Raw genomic sequence first — 19243 nt, 5'->3', positions numbered from 1 at the left:
AACCTCACAGGTGTCTGCTGGAACAGCCTAGCTGGGTACGGTGCCAGCTGCAGGTATGGCCCGTGCAAAGAAGTATTGGTAACAACCAGGCAGGCTTTCTCCCTAGCTGCTGTAAGAATTCACCACTAATTCAGCCATTCTACACCTCCAACAGCTAACAAAATGGGCATGGTAGCATAAGGCAAGCATGGGACCCTGTACAAACTACTGTTTTTTGTCAAATGACTAACATCACTATGAAATTCGATATAAAAATTATGTAGAAGATGGAAGACAGGTAGAAAATCATCACAAAAATAAATCCATCGGGTCTCCCAATGTCAACCAGAGCTGATGAAAGAAAGAAAAACCGTCAGTTGAGCTGCCGTAACAAAATCAACAGAAAAGGTGAGTTCTCCGTTCCCGGTGCAGGCAGCGTCACCATCACAGGCTGGAACGATATGCAGCAGCCATTACTCTGCTTATTTTAGAAGTAAAAAAGAAATCCCTCCTCCACATGTGATGACCATTAAAAAAGCACTTGTTTCTTCAATACACATTATACTTTGTACATCAAGTTATTTCAATTTTTTTATTATGACAATTTACATGTCATATTTATATGAAAGAAATGACAGTAGATATTATAACAAAAACATTATGAAAGAAAAGTTACACAATTAGGCCTACAAGCTATAAAATGGCTTCAGGCCCAGCTTATACACAAAGAGTTCTGACCAGACTGTAGTGAGAGACAACGCTGAACAAGTCATTAACAAAAATATTGGCACCAGCCTTAACATTATTTTTTTACTTCATTTACAAGGAATACAGTATTTAAACAGTTGTGTACTGCAAATCTAAAAACATTAGCTGTTAATAAACTGCAGTTAACCCTTTGAGCACTGAGGCCACCATGACTTCCATTTAAAAAGGGTTTAATGCATCGTTGTTTTACACGCACGTGATATTACTGGGGTGGGGGGTGTGGGGGAAGACAGTGAAAGCACCACCCGGTTTATGTGCAACAAGAATAACACTTCCAGTTTTTCCAACATATCTCCCCCCCACACACACACACAGTGTGCGTCCCCTCAGTCCTTTCCCTTTGATATCATAGCAAGTCATGATTAAAGAGGTCGAAAAACCAAGGTTCAGGGCTCAAGAAACACAAGGGTTAAGCTCTACATGAAGAGCTCAGCTTGTGGAACTTTACCACCTTAACTCTTTAGAGAAAGAAAACAAAAATGAGGCCAACTGTGAATGAGACCATTTTTAAGGAACTCAAGGTTTCTTTGCAAATGTATAAACAGCACACAGGAATAAGACAAAAACTGTATTTCATGTAAGTACTTGAATTTTAAGAGACCTGTCTGGCAGATTTGATCTAATTCTCACAGAATATCGGAGGATAGCCACTCTGCTAGCGAGTAACCTGTTCTATGTTACCTGGGACAAGGAATATACCCGATCTTTGTCTAATACACAGGATCTGTGCCTACGTGAGAACTGTCGTGCATACCGAGAACGGTGACGTTAACGCTTTTCAATCAGTCACATACCATCTCCGGGCTGCTGGAGGAGGGTTGTGAAACACAGGGAGGAACTAGCAACAGCACTGGCATTAATGACAAATCGATTTAATGCCGGTTAGGGGGAGGAGTACCATTTTAATGAATATAGTATAGGAATAAGATACTGTACACGAGTTTAGAGTCCATATAACGAGTATGAAATGAAAAGCTAAACAAGGCTTATAGCTTTATGATTTGATTTCCTTTTCTACCACTAACTTGAGTAGCAGATTAGTATCTATTAAGGACTTTTAACTGCTCTACCTAACAAATGGTGCACTGGTAACTAGGCCTATCATATGTTTTAGAAGGACTTTATCCCCATGGAATCATTTATGTCAAATTCAGACAGACTAAGTTTAAGTTGTGTGGGACACAGTAAGAGGAACAAACAACAAAGCAAACTGTGCGGACTCCGACCAACGTCCCCAGAGGCAAACATTGTCATAATACTCTATGGACTGATCCTAATTTTCTCCATATCCGCATTGCGCTGATGGAACGTTACCGATTCCCTCAAGGAAAGAGACCTCAAGTAGATTTCCCTGTTACTTCGAAGGTCAGGATGAGAAAAGGAGGGTAGCGGGATGACTCTCCTAAATGGAGACCTTCCATTGGAAATACAGTCTTTAAAGGGCGAGTCAGAAGTAGTTTTTAGGCCTGTCCAAGGCCTGTCTTGCAAATGGCCTGGGTTTGCATACACGTTTTTCCCTTCCGCTTCCCTCCATCCATTCCCCATCTCCTGCTGTTATTCGAAAGAGCATTCGAACAGCAGGAGAAAGCGACTCTGTCTGCACCTGGGGAACCAGTGAGACTGACTATACACAAAGTGCTGCAAAGTGCACAAAGTAAACCAACTGAACGAACAGAGCGACTCTACCGTTCAGTTCTCGTTAGTAACCTTTGGGGTTATACGTAGCAATAGTAGATAGGTTCGCAGGCACGCGTGCCTTCATTAAGCACGTGTCCCCTCTCCTGCTGCTCAGCTCAGGCGCGGGGTGCCAGCATTTACAAAATGATAGTCAAGAACCCGAGTTGTAGGACTTCCTTTTAATTGCAGTTAAATCTGGAGCCTTTACACCACATACTCAATTATAAAAACTTCTTATCTACTTTAGAGTGTTCTATTCTTTTCCCCCAGAAGCTGTACAACAATTTTTTTTTAAGTGTCATACTAAGCAATATACATCTTTTGCAATATACAAAATAAGTTAAATTACTCTGAAGCATTGGGACAATCAGTTCCCAAGCACACCTTTTTGCTGTTTGGAACTATCTCAGTTAGTTACACCTAATCTAAAATAAGAGCTTGGTAAGTGATGCGTGTTTTCAGAAGCGACTAGTAATCTTCAGTACCCCAACTGCTGGGTGCCTAGCTTCAGAAATAATTCTCAACTGATAAATTCTTCTGAAGCCAGATCTCTCCGCTAGGTCTTAGATTGGGTACTCAACTGTAAAGCACCAAAAATTAGTCATATAGAATTTTTCTTACATCAGTATATACTGGAAAAAAAAAAAAAGGATCATTTCTGTTGGAGTTTTGATTTTCTGCCTTCCAACATTAAGTGAGATATAGTCCCTACCCCAACTGTTAGGGAAGGGGAGGAAGAAAAGACTACCAGGAAACGTGGGCTTGATCCTGCAAATCCTTACTTCAGATGCTCTCCTAAATGCTTCTACAGAAGTTTTAAATGCTTAAGGAACTGCAGAATTGTGCTCCTTCACATGAATTGCTGGAGTTTCCCCCACCATATTCAACACAATTTTTTTTCAGAAAGTTACTGGTTTGGTTGAAGATATTTGACCTTATATATATATATATTTATATATTTAAGGATTTTTATAAACCCAGTGAATCGGAAGCGTACGACAAATGTAAATACATATCTAGGGTGCGCGCTGCACATTATCTCCATGTTACAAGCTTGTGAATAGTAGTCACTGCACATGTACCAAAATCAATTTAAGGCCTACGTATTGCCATTTTTAACTAGATGGTACAAATCTCTTCGTCAGACCAGTTCTGGGGGCTAGCATTACTGCCATAACTTATTTAAATCACCATGTACAAAGTGAATTAAAAAAGCAGGTGCCACAGAAATTCCTTGTTTACTTTTCATAAAAGAAGGTTGTGAAAATATGTAATATGAAACAATTATTTGCAAGTTTAGACCAGACCTTCCTACTGAAGATCATTGAAAACTAAGTTACAAGCACCTGAAAAGAGAGGTATAAAATGGACACCCTGACAACGAACTATTAAAATTATTAAACAGTCGCAGCATCTGGACACCAACGTAGTTCAGATGATGGATGTGAAGACAAATCAGAACAAGTGTACCACTACCCTACAGGTTTTCTTTGTGAACATACAGGTTTTACCCTTGAGGTTCTCTGAGTAAGGTCTCTCGCCAAGAGTTCAGACACAGCAATTTGGAAACAGAAGCGAACAGAAAACAGGTCCAGCTAAGTCATTAGCTCCCGCTATGTGAAGAGTGACTGAGACACACCGTTGCACAGAAATCTTGAAGGTGACATACTTGATAAATGAGCAATTTAGAAAAAAGCATGTTTCTCTCAAGTGCTGTCAGAACTGAGCGATCTTTTCTTCAAAATCAGTCAGATGCAGTAATTTTGTAATGTAATTCAACATATTAAAGTCAAACTATCCAAGAGTTGATTGTTCAGCACTGATCTTCCTACAAGATTTCAACACAAAAGGCTTTTCTGGTAGTTTGGTGATGTCATTTTCCATTTTTGAATCAAGAATATGCTGAGGTTTAAAAGACTCAATAACTAGAAGACAGCAACTGTGGTGAAACCGAGTTCTTAATTCTACCACCCTTCTGGTTAGATTAACGCACCACGTTCATTAGCTACAGAGCGGACCTACTGTGCACCTTGTGTCGCCAATAGTCACACGAGCTGCACGCGAGAAAGCAAATAGCCATCGTTTATCTTGGTGACACAAGAAAAGTGTTCCTCCACTCGATTTATAGGTTCTTCCCCTCACCAATGATACTGAAACTGTACATCAACATCAATTCACTTTCTTCTCCATCAGTTATACTCTGAAGAGTTTGCAGTTAAAAGTTTCTAGTGACAACCTGTGTGGAATAAACAAGAGTTTATTGAATAAATGCTTCACATGTTCAGCCAAGAGCTGCTTGTTCTTGTACTTTTAAATCCATTATGTTAAAAAAATAATCCCTGGCCAGTTTTAACTCTGTTTCTCATACGGTTTGAGCTTTCTGCTAGTCCAAAGCCACGCCTGAAGATCACTATTCAAAGACGTTCAACTCCTGATCTCACGACGAGTACAGAAGGGCACAAGACTGTAAGGACACCAGGAGGACATTTCCACTCTGGAATCACATACACACACTGTAAGAGCATGAACCCTGCGTGGCAGTCAGCTGGCCTCACCTCAGAAAATGTCGTCTTTCCAAATAGGAGACCGTACATTTTCCAGCAAGCAGGAAGCCTTAGAAATGAGAAAAAATAAGAGTTTGAAAACATTAAGTCTTTCTAGGGCATTTTTTTGCAGTTTTTACTAGCACAACGTTCTCACTGGTCTATGGGGGAACTCTGGATCCTGGGGGATGAAGCTGTCTCAGGTACCGAAGGTGACTCCTTAGAAGACAGGAAAATCGTTTTTGAAAAAGTGACCTATAGAAAGTAGAATCTGGTAACAACTTGTCATCCCGCATTTTCAAAACGCGGCGCTCCTGACGTAAGCTTCAACGCTCCGATTCAGCTTCCTGGGCTTTCCTGCTTTTACATCGCTCCCTAACTCAGTGCTCAGTTTTTCCCTGGTTGCTACATTCAGTACTGTAACTCCTCTCCTACATTCACAATTACTTGCCCACTAAGTATTTAACATTTGGGGTTGACTCTACAAAGCCAGAATGTTTGCTACAGCACTGATCAGATACTAAAACGCTCCATCAGGCAGCAAAAACGATTATGGCACTGCCAAAACAAATGAGAAACCATCGGTTGCACAGTGTTGCTGCACGCGAATCAGTTTGCACTGCAAGCATTAAAAATGCTCAGCAATTATTAACATTGAGAAGTGGAAGCTGTATGTTCTTGCTTGTTTTAAAACACAAATATATTAGAAGTGTAGAAGGACTACATTTATGCATCACCTAAGAAAAAAAAACCCACTAAAGTAGCTTAAAATGCTACATGTGCTTTTAAGAACTCATTCTAAACTTCTGTGGCTTTTCGCTACCCTGTTTTAGTATCCGCTCATGAAAACTGTTTAGCATCAGTAAGGTGGAAAAATACTTAATTCCAGTGAAGATTAAGTTCTCATTTAGAAAGAGAGTGATTTCTCATTTTTTTTTTAAATCACAAGCTTGCTTAGCACAGCAGATTAGGAGCGAGTTCCATCTTTTTGCGGCTCTGCTGATTCTAGTTTTATAGCAGGATATGTGCACTGCTAGAACCCAAATGAGTAAGTCACGAAGTGGTTCTGATAGAACTTGTGGGGAAACAAAAACAAGACTATCAAGGCCAGAAGGTAGGCAATTTTTGGATCTAGGTTTTCTAGAGAGGTATTTAGTAAAGGCCTAATGCCGGTTTTATTACAAGAAAACAGAAGTGCTTAATGACTGACCAGTAAATACAATATAATGGAAGGGAGTCAGGTGGGGCAGGGAAGGAGAACTCACTCCTCGGTGGCAGCAGCAGTTTTGGTGCATCCATTGCCGGCAATGGACATAAAACACCAGTCAAAAATCCAAATCTCAGAGCAAAAGGATTAATAGATGTGACCTTTTTGGATTTCAATGTTTGGCAGATCCATTTGAGCTGTCTGGGTGCTACAACACATACAAACGCTATAGCCTGCATCTTCATTAGAGGAAAGAGAAAACTGAATGCTACCCAAAACAAATTTCAGCTCTGCTCTTTATGTGCCCCGTCTTGGGTTTTCTTTTTTTTTTTTTTCTCCTTTTGTTGTCTCTTTTTTTTTTTCTTGAATAAAAGCACGTTATCATTTCATGCCCACTCAAAAGTTGATGAAATGTCTTGGAGTCAAGCGTTTTCTCTCAGAAATACTGCCTTCTTGAAATCAGTTGGTCACATGACAATTATTAAAATGTATTTTAAGAAAATTCTAACGGCCAAAGGCCAACACTACATTCAAAACCTGCTAATACATCCAGGCAGATAAGTAAAATCAAAACAAAAACACACACAAACCCCAAACAGAAAACCTCCAAAAGGAAAACTGTTCCATTGGTTTACTTCAATTTGAAGTAGATATTAAGGACATGAATGGACCAGTCACGGTTTATTTGAATATCCCTCACTCCTCTGATGCACTGTCATTCTGTGGTCAATGCCGTTCGTACAAACGCATTTCATTCAGAATACTCCAACAGACGGTGAAACTCGAGTGGCCAGGCAGCTGCCGCAGGGTTCTTTTGTCTGTAAAAGTTTGCAGCACGTCAAGATGCCGTCCAACTTACAGACTGTTCACATCGATACGTCCTCCCACTAGACACTGTGCATCGAAGACTGTCTGATGAACTATGCATGAGACAGCTTTATAAATTCATGGCTAGCGTGTTTCAACTGTCAAAAACTTCATTACAGTACACTTTACTGTACAAACACTTTAAAGGATGTTTATTAGGAAAGTCTGCAAGTCATAATGGATAGTAGAGTTCTTGTTTATGGTACCTTCTTGGCCTCTAATAATTCTGTTTGCCTCCAGTATTAAAATCAAACTGCTTCCATGAAGGTGATTACTAAAATGAGCTATGGTATGTTAACCTACAACTCACAAAATGCGACAGTACAGACATTAATTTTTTTTTTAACTGTCTGTTAAGTTGTAATCTAAGTTGTGAACATTTAAATATAATATATATCTCATATGAAAAAGCTAAAGCACAAGTGCTTCTGCACACTCCCCCCACCCCTTGAGCCAAACCCACCCCAGTTCCCATTTGGGCCCTGACCGATTTGGAATGCTTTCTTAGGCCACCCATTTCCACAAATTTGTATGCACTCAGGAAATATAAAGTCAAAAATATACAAATCTCTTGTTGTTATAAGGTTTTTGTGAGTGAAATTACCCAGGACCATGGACTTGGAAGGAGAAGGGGGGGTAAGAGAGGGAATTTACAGCAATTCATCTTCAAAGTTCAAAACTGGTCACTTCACAGAAAGACTGCAGGACTGGTGAAATTCTTGCTTCTAAAAAGTGATACTGTAGTGGAGAATTTTCTAGGAAAAATAAAACAGCTTTTAATAACTGGCCCGCTGGTATGAGCTACCGTGGAATAAATTAGCACAAAAATGGAAGTCTTATAATTGTTCACTGTTACAGACGTAATCAACAAGGTCAGTCACTCTCAAGAGTTCATCTTCATCTTCCTCCGGCCCTACCACTTCCTGCCCGCTCCCCGTCCCGTTGGGCGCCAGGCTGGCGCTGGCCGTGCTGTCCTTGGGGGCCTGGGTCTTCTCGCTCGGCTTGCCAATCAAGTTCTCAATGGTTTTACCTGGGCTCTGTCCGTTGGTGGAAGGCAAGTCCACCAGGCTGTAGTCCAAAGGGCTCTCTACTTTCCCTACGTTATCAAAGTCATCTTCGTCGTCGCTTTCTATCCGGTAGCAGTGCTTCTTGGTGTTGTCTTGAGGAGCTTGTGGTGCTGGCAGCTTATTTGCAGGAGCGGGGTTTTCTGCGTCATCATTAGCATTTTCGCAGTTATCTTCGTCATCTGTTTCGATTCGATTCAGCCGTTTGCGGACAGGCCTCCCTTCATCTTCCTCATCCTCGCCTTCTTCCTCAGAGTAGCCGTCTGTACTTCGCCGACGTTTCCGAATCAATCGCTTTGACTCCTTCGTAGATTCATCATCTTCTGAGTTCTTGGATGTGTAGCTCTCTGGAAGAAGCAGCAGACTTAAAGCCATTAGCGAGTCTGTGCGCAACCAAAACAATTTCACCTTTCTATTTTTCATCTTTCACACTCATTAAAAAAAGCCATCTCTCTCACCACACACATTTCCCTCTTCTTCCCCAGGTTCCCCAACCATGTCAAAAGGCTTGCGTTCTTTTTACTTTTTAAATAAAACCAAGTAGCAAAGACCAACACTTTGTTGATATTCTGTTTCCAACCTGAGGAGTACCAGAGGCTTTGGAGGCAGGTGTATTCCCCCGAAAGTAATACCTGCGTGCCTGGAGTAACACAGAACTGTATCCCTCATCTCCCGGTACCTGCTTTACACCCTGCCGGAAACTCAGAGCCCAGATAATGGCTGCACTATCATAAAAGGGTACATATACATGAAGACACACACAGGCACACAACTCGTACTATGCCCCCGCCACCCCCTAATTATATACAACTTCTTCCGAAGCATACAAACACTGCTTAAATGTCACTTGGAGTTTGCTGCCCTTTAATGGGAGGCCTTTTTCTGGAAAACTGGAATATTGCCTACACATTGACCCTTGGTGGCTTTAAGTGAGGGAAGACAGAGACTGAAGAATCAAATGGCAAATGCCACTTGATGTCTCCTTGTGATTTCCATTAGAAATGAGTGTGAATTGTCATGGTAAAGGGTATTATTTAATGTAGGTTTGAGTGGCCAGAGACTCTGCCAGAGTTCCTGTATTTTCAGCGTAATTACATTTCCAGTAACACTGTTACATATTTTATCACTGTGGGAGAGTACTGGAATGGTACTAAATGGTGCTGATTTTACTTTGAAAAAAGCCGGTATGAAAAATACCTGAGGAAGTGGGATTTCATGGAGAAGAGACACTGTCAGTCAGGCACTGTTTAAAGTCTCACGTGCAGGCAACAAAAAAGCTCGGCCACCATACAGCATATTCTTAGCAGAGAAGCCTATACATTGTACTTCTGAGCACAGACTATACTGAAGTATAAGATGAAGTTTTTGAGATGCTATATGGTTGCATTGGATACTTGTTTCCCTTCATCTAAAAGGATCCTCTAACACTCTGTAAACTCAGGCCAGCACTTCCAAAACTTACCTACAAATCAGAGGCGCTCAGCCTGTCAGGCACGGCTGATTTTCTGGGGAAAGCCTGGCATCCATTGCAACCCGTACCGCTCAGCATCCCTCAAAGCCGGGCCTAAGGTCTCATAAGCTGGGCTCCCAGAATGCAAAGCAGCCAACGTCAGTGGTTGCTTTTGTAAATGCTAATTTTACACCAAAACACACCCCAGTCGCTCCTGGTGTGACTGACATGACTGAGAGCAGGCTTCCTCTGTACTTATCACAGCTCCTTCAAACAGGAGATCGAATGAGTCTGAACTACCAGCACAAATACAGTCAAGGGCACCAGAAGTAATACCCTTTCGCTTACAAAGAGAATCTTTAAAGGCTCGTGGGACGAAGCTTTGTGACCTCTCAACAGAGAAGTGGTGAAAGTGTTACGTCAGCGCCGATTTTGGAATCCCAGCGCTCTGTGCCAGACATGGTAAGTTCGGACCTGGAAGCCAGGATTAGGGACAATGATAACTTTGAGGAGTGTAACAGTGCATCATAAAGTGCACCAATGAACTGTTTCAGAAGAAAAGCTTCTGAGAAGCATCACAGAACTCTAAAAAAGAAGATTCTCCAAAATCTCTGAATTCTATACAGTTTTGTCTTCATGCCAATGCTGACATCTACCAGCTCCTGCAAACAGTGGACTGTTTATTTTACCTTCGCTGTCTGAAGTGGAGAGCCTGCGTTTATGAACTCTTCTTAACTCCTTCCCATATCGGACACTTTTCTGTGAGCCATCGCTTTCTGAATCTTCCTTATAATTAACTTGTCTCTTCTGATTCCGTCTTGATCTTCTCCTTCTAGTTTCCAGGTAATCATCATCACTGTAATCTGTGTATTCACCACTCTCTGTACAGAAAACAACAGTGACTCACGTTATTCCATTAAAGCAAAACTGCACAATTTAGATAAGCTTTAGACCAGCGCCAATAAAATCACGGGCTCTTCCAGCACGGAAGAGTCTCAACCATCATGCCTCATTACCCTGACCTGGTCCAGGTTTATGCAGCAGCTCTCCCCCATTCATCGCCAGCACAGAATTACTAAATTTTTAAATTTTCTCACAAACCTTTTCCCTGTCTCCCTCAGACTCCTCCAGAACACGTTTCCTTCTGGTGTTTTTGCTCCCTCATCTCTACTGGTGCCAAAGATGCCTCGTCTACAATTCCTGACAGCTGAAACCACCTTACTGCATCGGAGTTGTTGATGCACGTTACCGCCGACACTGGAAAGCCCCTTCTGATTTTAAAATTTAAATAAATTGTATCTACTATCGATCAATATTCAAAGCTTACTAGCGAGTAATCTGCTTAAACACTTTGAAGAACAAGTAAATGAAAAACCACCGACAAGATGAAACTCCAGGTAAGACCTGAGTTACACAATTTAAATTAACAACAACAATCAGTCTCACTTGATTGTAAGTTTGCTTAAAACAGAAACTGTACAGGAGAAACTTACCGTTGCTCACAGTTCTTCCTGCAGTCTACTGCAGCTAGTGTCTTTAAGAATTAAATTTATTTACAGCAGCTGAAAGTAGCCTTGGACCAACTTCAGCTGCTTTTTCACCGAGCTGTGCCAGAACAATTATCCCCAGATACATTTCTATATATGTCACATACTATTCCTAAGTTAGTGATTGACATGAGTCACAGATCAGAGTGGCATCCTCTTTACTCCCTAAAATATTACAGAAAGAATCAATGCAAGTAAAAAAGAACAGCCACCTTCAGAAACAAACTCCTTCCATGGAGACTGAAAACAAAGCCACTCGCAGGGTACCTTATTTCCTTAGCTCAGAACAGGGACAATAACGGGGTAAAACAGGAACACAGAGTTAGGACTATACTTTTAGACACAAAAGGAATAAAACTGGAGTCAGCTGATTTTATCACAGATGTGTGTCCACCAGGAAACAAAGTTGCTCCTGTGTGTTACAGAAGAGATGAGCGATCTCTTCAGGCTTCTGCCAGTCTCTTCATTGGTGACAGCTTACGATTAGTGCGCAGACGCATTCAGGACAGGGAGACAGCAACCATTTTAAGCGCACATGGCAATCTCCACCTGTCCATGCATGAACCCGCCTTTTGGGGACCACTACTTCAAAGCAACTGACTCTGACATCTTCATCATCTATATTCTAGAGAGACAGGCAAAACACTGGAAAGGTAACACACACTGCAATAAGGTACCACTCCTGTGTATTTAGTACACAACAAAAATAACTGCTTATATATCTGGCACTTTCTAGGACTCAAAACCTCTGAGATTTGAGGACTTTGTTCTCAAATGAAGCAGAAACAAGGAGGACAGTCTTCAGGGGAAGACACTGATCACGGAAACATGCACGTACTGCATTCTCATGCATCCTCACACTTCAAACTGCGCAGACAGAAAACAAACTGGTTGAAGCACAAGTAGAATAAAGTGAATCAGGAGGTTCTCCTGTGACGCAAGGATCTTCAGTTACTAAAGATCAAAAAGGATAATCAGAGATGGATTCAAGGTGTTACAGTTTGCTTTCAAGCCTACCAGAGAAGACAGAATGCTGTACTACTGAAGGAATTTTCTTCCATACAAAGTGAGGGAAAATGTTTCTTTCGGAAGCTAGAAAGAAGTACACATTTGCCTCCATCCTTTCCCTTCCCTGCAGTCGTGTTCCAAACAGGAAGATCCAGAATAGCTGTAACCGTCCACCAAGCTGCCCTTTTGAATCGTAACATGAGCATTCATTTGAAACCATATTTACTTAAAACGCCAAGAACTTCGTACTCAGTACTAGTTTCCTGCAGAATATTCACAGCAGAACAGGCAGCAAAGTGCTTTACAGACAGGGAGCAAAGATGGCACCTGAATCGACCAAAGCAACCAAACAAGTTAGTGTCAGTCGTGACAGGACACCGAGACTTCCACTACTTCTCTCCCGTACTCCTCTCTCCTGTAATTTAGTGTGTTTAAGACTCTCATACTCACCAGATTCTCTGCTTGAATTGTCTTCAGAATCTTCATCTTCATCATCCTCAGAATATTTTTTCTTGACTGTTTTCCTTCGTAACCGCCTGCTTTGCCTCATGGGCCTGGAGAGGTGTCGCCTGGATATGCGGGCACAGAACTCCGAATCACTGTCTTCGTTTGATGGTGGGTCATCTTCGCTCTCATCCAGATTTTCCTCTGATATAACGAACTCGTCCTGAGACCTGTTCAGAGAGAGACCACAGACAACAGTGATGGGTATTGGAAACAAAGGATGGAAACGGTACTTCTATTTACAAGCGATATATGCAAAATAAGTATTGTCTTACACAAAAAACTACACAAATCTTACAGTAATAATGTGGAGCAAAGATCCAGAGAGAGCAAACCGCCATCACTGACATTAGGGTTCAGTTGTGTACTTGGGCTGTAGCTTTTCAGGGGATTACACAGCAGATTAGAACAGCAGGTGAATATAAACACTCTGTCAAACCGAGACTGCAGGTGATGCATACACAGAGCAGATTCTAGAGTGTTCCTGCAGCGCACTGCGACATGACATCTGCATAGCAGTAACTATGGATGAGCATCACCTGCACAACGGAAAAGCCCCACCCCCGTGCTCTGCCAGAGATGTCCAGCCCTTCATGAACCAAGCACTGTCCTACGTAACTTCTGCGAATTAGAATATAATGTCTTAACACACAACTGTTGCTCTCATGCAAAACATGCATCTCTCGAACTTATCAGCGTGTAACTCACGTCGCTTCAAAAGTGAACAAATGCTTTTTTGAAAACCGTTGAGCACTGAAGGCACGCAGTCACTTGCATTTGGCCGCCAGCCGAATGTAAATTCCAGTATAACATCCAGCAGGCATTCAACAGAGGATGGGGTTGAAAATGCGTGAGCGCACTTTAACAGATCAATGAACAATTAATTCTGTGAGATTCCCGCAAGCTACGCTCATTGATTGGAAATTTCCTGCTCATTTAGCTCAACTATGCAGGGTGCCACAGAAATGTCCTCAGCATGGTCACAGGTGAAAAACAAAGCTTAAAATTTGCATTTCTGTTGGACAGATTATCCATACACTTAGTAAATTGACTCAGTGACTGGTGTAAAGCTTTAAACGTTGGTGGTAAATACCCTAGACCTCATGCTCCATTAAGTTTCTTCACTGAGGCATTAAAGATGTCTAAAAGAATTACTAAATGTTTGAACATTAGGAATTCTCCAGACTGAACAATAAGAAATGCCATGGAAAGCTTCCGTTAGCCCGAGCAATACTCATTTAGCATTTAAAGCTTCACCTGACACGTGTTTGTTTTCTACAGTATAAACCCCTTCGTTGGCTGTTTTCAAACTCTACCTCCCAGAGAGCAGAAATTAAGAATTGATTTCAGAACCTGCCTGTCAAGTTCTGTACGCTCTAAATGGGGAATTTTACTCTTCCAATTTCTAAATGACAATCAGGCCCAATAAAAATCCCACAAAATAGGACATATTTTCAGAAGGAAACAACAAGCCTCCTTTTAGCCACATCTTTGTTAGGGATTTCTGCTAAACAGTCGCATCAGTCAGAACGGAGCCCGCCTGTCTCCCTCACTAACATAACCACGTACAGAACTCCACAGGGAGGCTTCAAACATACCCGTAGTATTTCCAGAACGTGTTTTGCTTAAAATACAGATTGGATGATTTCGGCGCATGGACCCAGAGCGCAGTATTTCCAGTCCCATGACGCTCCCCTAGGCCAGGAGGACTTTTGCTGGCACCGTGCAGTGCTGTTCCAGCACCGGCCACACGCTCCTAATGATTGTTTCATGGGCAGTGCAGAGTCACAGAAGCCTGTAGCTGTCTGTGACTTGTGGTGGAAGTTACATTGCAGACCTACCCATCACTGATCTTGAATTCATCCTCACTCTCTTCCTCATCCAGGTTACTGTCACTGTCCAAGTCGTTTAGTCGCCGTCGTTTCTTGCGTCGTGCTGCAGCAGCCCTTTGCGGTCGCTTGTTTTCTTTCCTTTCTTCCTCTAGGATTGTGGAAATGTCTTTTCCACGGTGACCTGTGATATTTGACATGTCTTTGCCTCTGCCAATGCCTGAATTCGGTGACAGAAAGGGGAAAAAAATTGAATTTATTTTTTGTTTAACTTTATATCTTTCTTCCAGGCTTCTAGCCTCGGCTTATTTTCTGTAAAACGCAGTATTTTTTTTTGCCACACAAGACACTGTCTGGAGTCTTGTTCCTACCACACACACAGAGCCCAGCTGTGGTCACTTGGAAATACTGCAGTCCCTGCAGAAGACAGCGGCTAAGTGTCAGTATTCCGATACCCCAAGCCAGGCGATTACCAACGCTAGTGCCTTTTGAGTAGGGCAGTTATCAGAAAATACAGCTTCCTAATGCTGAATATCCTTCTTGGGAGGTGAAGTGTTTAAATTACCGATTGGCCAGGGAGTGAAGTTCCTGAAAAGCTGGTCTTACTGTTGAGACTTAGTTACGTTTACCATATGGGTCTTGTGTTGCACACCCCCAGACACCCGGGCAGTCTGCATACATCCCCCCAGCTTCTGAAAAGTGGTGTCTTTATGAAGATGCCACAAGCCAAACAACTGAGGTATAACATTTCATGGTGGTCTTCTCCAGGCAAGTTAAGGCGATGCAGAAGCACAAACCCATCCACCTCTCTCAAACTCTGCTGAAGATCTCTCTTTTGGTCCCCTATGTTGCCTTAACAGGCAACAAAGACCATAATTACACTTTACTCACGTTCAGCTGAGAAGCACTTATAGATGTGGAACAATATATTTAAGATTACTTTGTAGACCCAGTCTTTAGGGAGTCCAACTGCGGACCAATTTATGACCCCAATTTTTACAGGGGACAAATGTCAATAGTGCCCGCTGCCATTCCAATCTCAAATCCAAAACTTAGCAAATTCCTTCTAAGTTTTCTTGTCATTCGCTGCATTGATACATCAAAACATGCACAAGCTGAATTTAACCATCAAGATCAAATACTTTCTGGCATCTTTTGGCAGCCTGGGATGGCCATTCCCAAGGGAAATTATTTAGTTTGATTCCAAAAATACAGCAGTAAAAACTGTAAACTACAAAGTTTAAGGGAGAGGATTGCATTTGTTGTTTCTTATATCAAAACAAATTTGGTCTCAATCTTACCACCACTGCAATGTAAAACAAATACCACCAGGAACTTACCTCCTCCATCAGCCTCCTTGATATCGTCTTCAATTGCTTCATCAATTGCTTCATCAAATTCATCAAACCTAAAAGTAACAGCTTTCATTTACCACTTTGAAGCAAACCCTAATTCAATTACATTATGAAAACATACCTCAGAATCTAAAGCTGCTCTAAATCACACTGCACAGATAATGGGCTGGATATATAATAAAATAGCAAAGATAATGGCCTGGATTGATGATAAAATAGCCATTTTTTAAAAGGTATGTTTCTTCTTTCTACTTGCTAGCAGATTATTTATCATTGCCTGGCTGTCTTACTCTTGATTTATGTGAACAGAAAACCACTTCCATTTTACATGACATACCACTGAATTTAACAACATATAATTTCAAAGTTCTTTAAGATGGTATCAGTGGCATTTTTCACACACAATATTAGTCATTTTTTCCCCACCTTTTATTAGATGACACACACACTGCCAATCTGTAAGAGGCTTTCTGAAAAGCATCTATTAAAGTCAAAGTAAAATTATTCATCCTGCCTAAATTTTCCTGGAAAACTTATTTCAGAGAGCTTCTTTCTCCTCTTAAAGCTCACAGTAATTATACTTTATGGATCCACAACACCCTAAGCTGAACAGATAAAACATACTGTCTGCGGTTCTTTGGAATTATACACAAATAAGCTGTAACGCAATGTCACGTAACTAAGCAGGACAAACAAAAGCAAAATATTTGAGTATGTTTGTCCTGCAGCAGCTTTTATAAAACTGCATAAATCTCTGCACGGTGAGTCGCTCATTTAAAGGGAGCAGCAAATGGAGGAAAATGGATCCAGTCCATTGACACAGATGACTTCAGTTTGTTTCTTCAGTTATGAATTCAAATCCCGTGCAATAGGATTGTTGCCTGTATCGCCAAATAGATGCTTTGAGATATACCACACTGAAGTACAAATTTTTTTAACTATATAGGAAAGATATTTTATTTAGATGCAAGTTTTTCTTCTTCTTGTTTTTTTAAAAAATAAATTTTTTGGTATTTTTAAAGACACAAACAACGACCAATTGGACAATACTTTCATTAAAGATTCAGTTTTTCAGTCACGAAAGAGAGATTACAGTTATATTTATCTTGGTCCACCACAGTAACCTCCAGCAGAAGAAAAGAATAGTCTAATATTACTCTGTGTTCCAATACTAAGCATAAAACAGTTTCTCCTTTAAAAATAAGGTGATGGATTTTTGGTCTCTCTGTACTCCCTAAGAACAACTGCACGTCATGTTCAAGGCAGCTTTACACAGCAAAAAGGAACCCTGAGATTATTCCATCAATAAGATTAGTTCCACATTACTCACACACTATCTTCCCTCCACACCACTAAAAAACCCAAGCTCTCTTTAAAATGTGATAAGTTACTTAAGGCTTTCAAAAGCCTGGTAACAAATAACCTGAGCTCAAACGCGAGCTGACAGCCCCTTCTCCATGAGGCGTAATGGAACATAATTTCTCCTGCTGGTGCTTTATTCATAATGCAGGTTTCTGCTACCCTCCTCATGAGGGGACTCAACAGATGACTCGGGTGATATAAAGGCTTACGTATCTTTGAGAACCAGAATGCTGCACAATACAGATTTGTCTGTAAGCGGAATAAGATGTTTAGCATTTATTTTCCCCCGCTGAAGGGAAGCGTACACAATATCACTGACACTAGCAGGACTTCGCTGCGGACGTGTCCGTCTGAAGTGACACACTGACACATGTAATATTGTCACCAGCTCAAAGTTGTGCGTGTGACACGGTCTGTAAGAAAGACCATGTCACCTCGTACTGGAAGATTTCATTTTTCCAGAGCAACATTACATGAAACATTATTTCCAGTAAAAATTATTGTCTTTGCACAATAATGTGTGTCCTGCTGAAGTCATCCCAGATACCCCACAGGCAAGACTTTTTTTCTCCTGGTCAGATGCTGCCTGAACATAATACCACATCTCTATAATCGTGCCTGTGGTATCATGTTTCCTACAGAACTAAGCAGCAACGGTGTTTTCATTACTGTGGCTTCTGCTGTTAATTTAAAAAGTTACCGAAAATCAACAGCTAAGCAAGGCCAGGCTGAGTTTTCTGAACGGGCTGGAAAACTCAGCGTATACAAACGCCAGTGCCTCTCCTCCCCAGCAACACCAGACTGACTGGGAGTTTTAACCATGGCTATTGTTGGAAGGATTTGGAAGTTGTAATGTTCTAATTTTTGATGATAAAGGTCAGGGGGTTGGACTAGATGACCTCTAAGGTCCCTTCCAACCTAAAGCATTCTATGATTCTATGATACACAGAGCAAGTACAGGAAAGGTAATACCTTTTTTTCTTTAGTATTCCCCTAATGCTGCTGGGACACAAACCCACAAGCTCTCAGGCAACCACATTCTCTCTAACCCCAAAAGGCAGCCTGCTTGCCTGGTGGGCTGAAGAGGATACTGAACACCTCAAGGTATTATTTAGAAAATAGATTATGAAACACCTTGGCAATGCACTGAGAACAAAAGGTAACATTAAGACCACGCTAAATTTTGGAACCTTTGGTGACCTGTTCTACTTTCAGAATGCAGAGAATCTAAATATATTGGAATTTTAATTTACTAATTGCATTTTTATCACAATTTCTCTAAAGAGTTACAGATCATTTTTAGATGCACTGTCTCATAATTGCATGTTAAGCTTCACGCCCCTTTTCATTTAAGAGAGGAATTTAAGGCCTTTAGACACAAGGGTACATCTCCCTCCCAACAGAAAGGAGAGGTATAATTCACCTCCTCTAACTTACTCTGGAAGCTGCAGCAACACCAAACCTTCTCCAGTATTCCTGAACAAAGTACCATATACATTGTATATTTTATGCATCCCCCCTTCACTAGGCCACCTCATACGCTTTGACAGCCATCAAGCATAACCAGTGCTCGGAGGAAAAAAACAAGACACTTTAGTTGGGCCTCTCTTTGAAATGTAAGAGCGTGCATGAGAAGTGGTGGGTTGCTTGAGAGAGAAAACAACAGTATGACTGACTTTGCTTTACAAGCTATTTAAACAAGACCTGTAGCTTATGCACTTTCGGGTTCTGGTAGACCTCCTTTCAAGCAGCTTTGATTTTGGCTTTTTAGAGTCTTTCTTCTTTTCTTCCTGACCTTCAGGTATTTCTGGCTCCTGTTCACATAAGACAGAAGAAATGTCAAACAGCTTTATCTCCCCTCTCCCTCCACACTCATTATGACTGAACTCCTATGATACAGATATTCATACAACCTAAAAAGCTGACGTGCCCAACGCAACGCATTTTGGCTTCTAATATAATGACTCGTTACAACAGAGCTCACGTGAACGCTTGCACATACTGCCCTTACTGGCTACACAATTTCACAAATGCAGAGTCTAAGGGTTCAGGCTGTTGTATCGTTGTGCTTGTACAACACCGA

General features: G+C 41.3%; 1 protein-coding gene across 2 annotated transcripts in view; it reads right to left on the bottom strand.

Moving 5' to 3' along the window:
* Nucleotides 1-552: 552 nt before the first annotated feature.
* The window catches only part of RSF1 (remodeling and spacing factor 1), a 66333-nt gene continuing 47642 nt past the window's right edge, over nt 553-19243 (bottom strand). For both annotated transcript variants that reach the window (XM_064441492.1, XM_064441493.1), the window contains 6 exons: nt 18865-18974; nt 15784-15851; nt 14456-14663; nt 12561-12784; nt 10245-10436; nt 553-8452 (listed from right to left, as the gene is read on the bottom strand). In XM_064441492.1, the coding sequence (XP_064297562.1) occupies nt 7878-8452; nt 10245-10436; nt 12561-12784; nt 14456-14663; nt 15784-15851; nt 18865-18974 (1377 nt within the window). In that variant the 3' untranslated portion in view covers nt 553-7877. The remainder of the gene's footprint in view (nt 8453-10244; nt 10437-12560; nt 12785-14455; nt 14664-15783; nt 15852-18864; nt 18975-19243) is intronic.

Source organism: Phalacrocorax carbo, chromosome 1 (genome assembly GCF_963921805.1).
Source record: "Phalacrocorax carbo chromosome 1, bPhaCar2.1, whole genome shotgun sequence".
NCBI lineage: Eukaryota > Metazoa > Chordata > Aves > Suliformes > Phalacrocoracidae > Phalacrocorax > Phalacrocorax carbo.
Note: the sequence above shows the minus strand (reverse complement) of the source record. Positions and strands in the feature narration are given on the sequence as shown.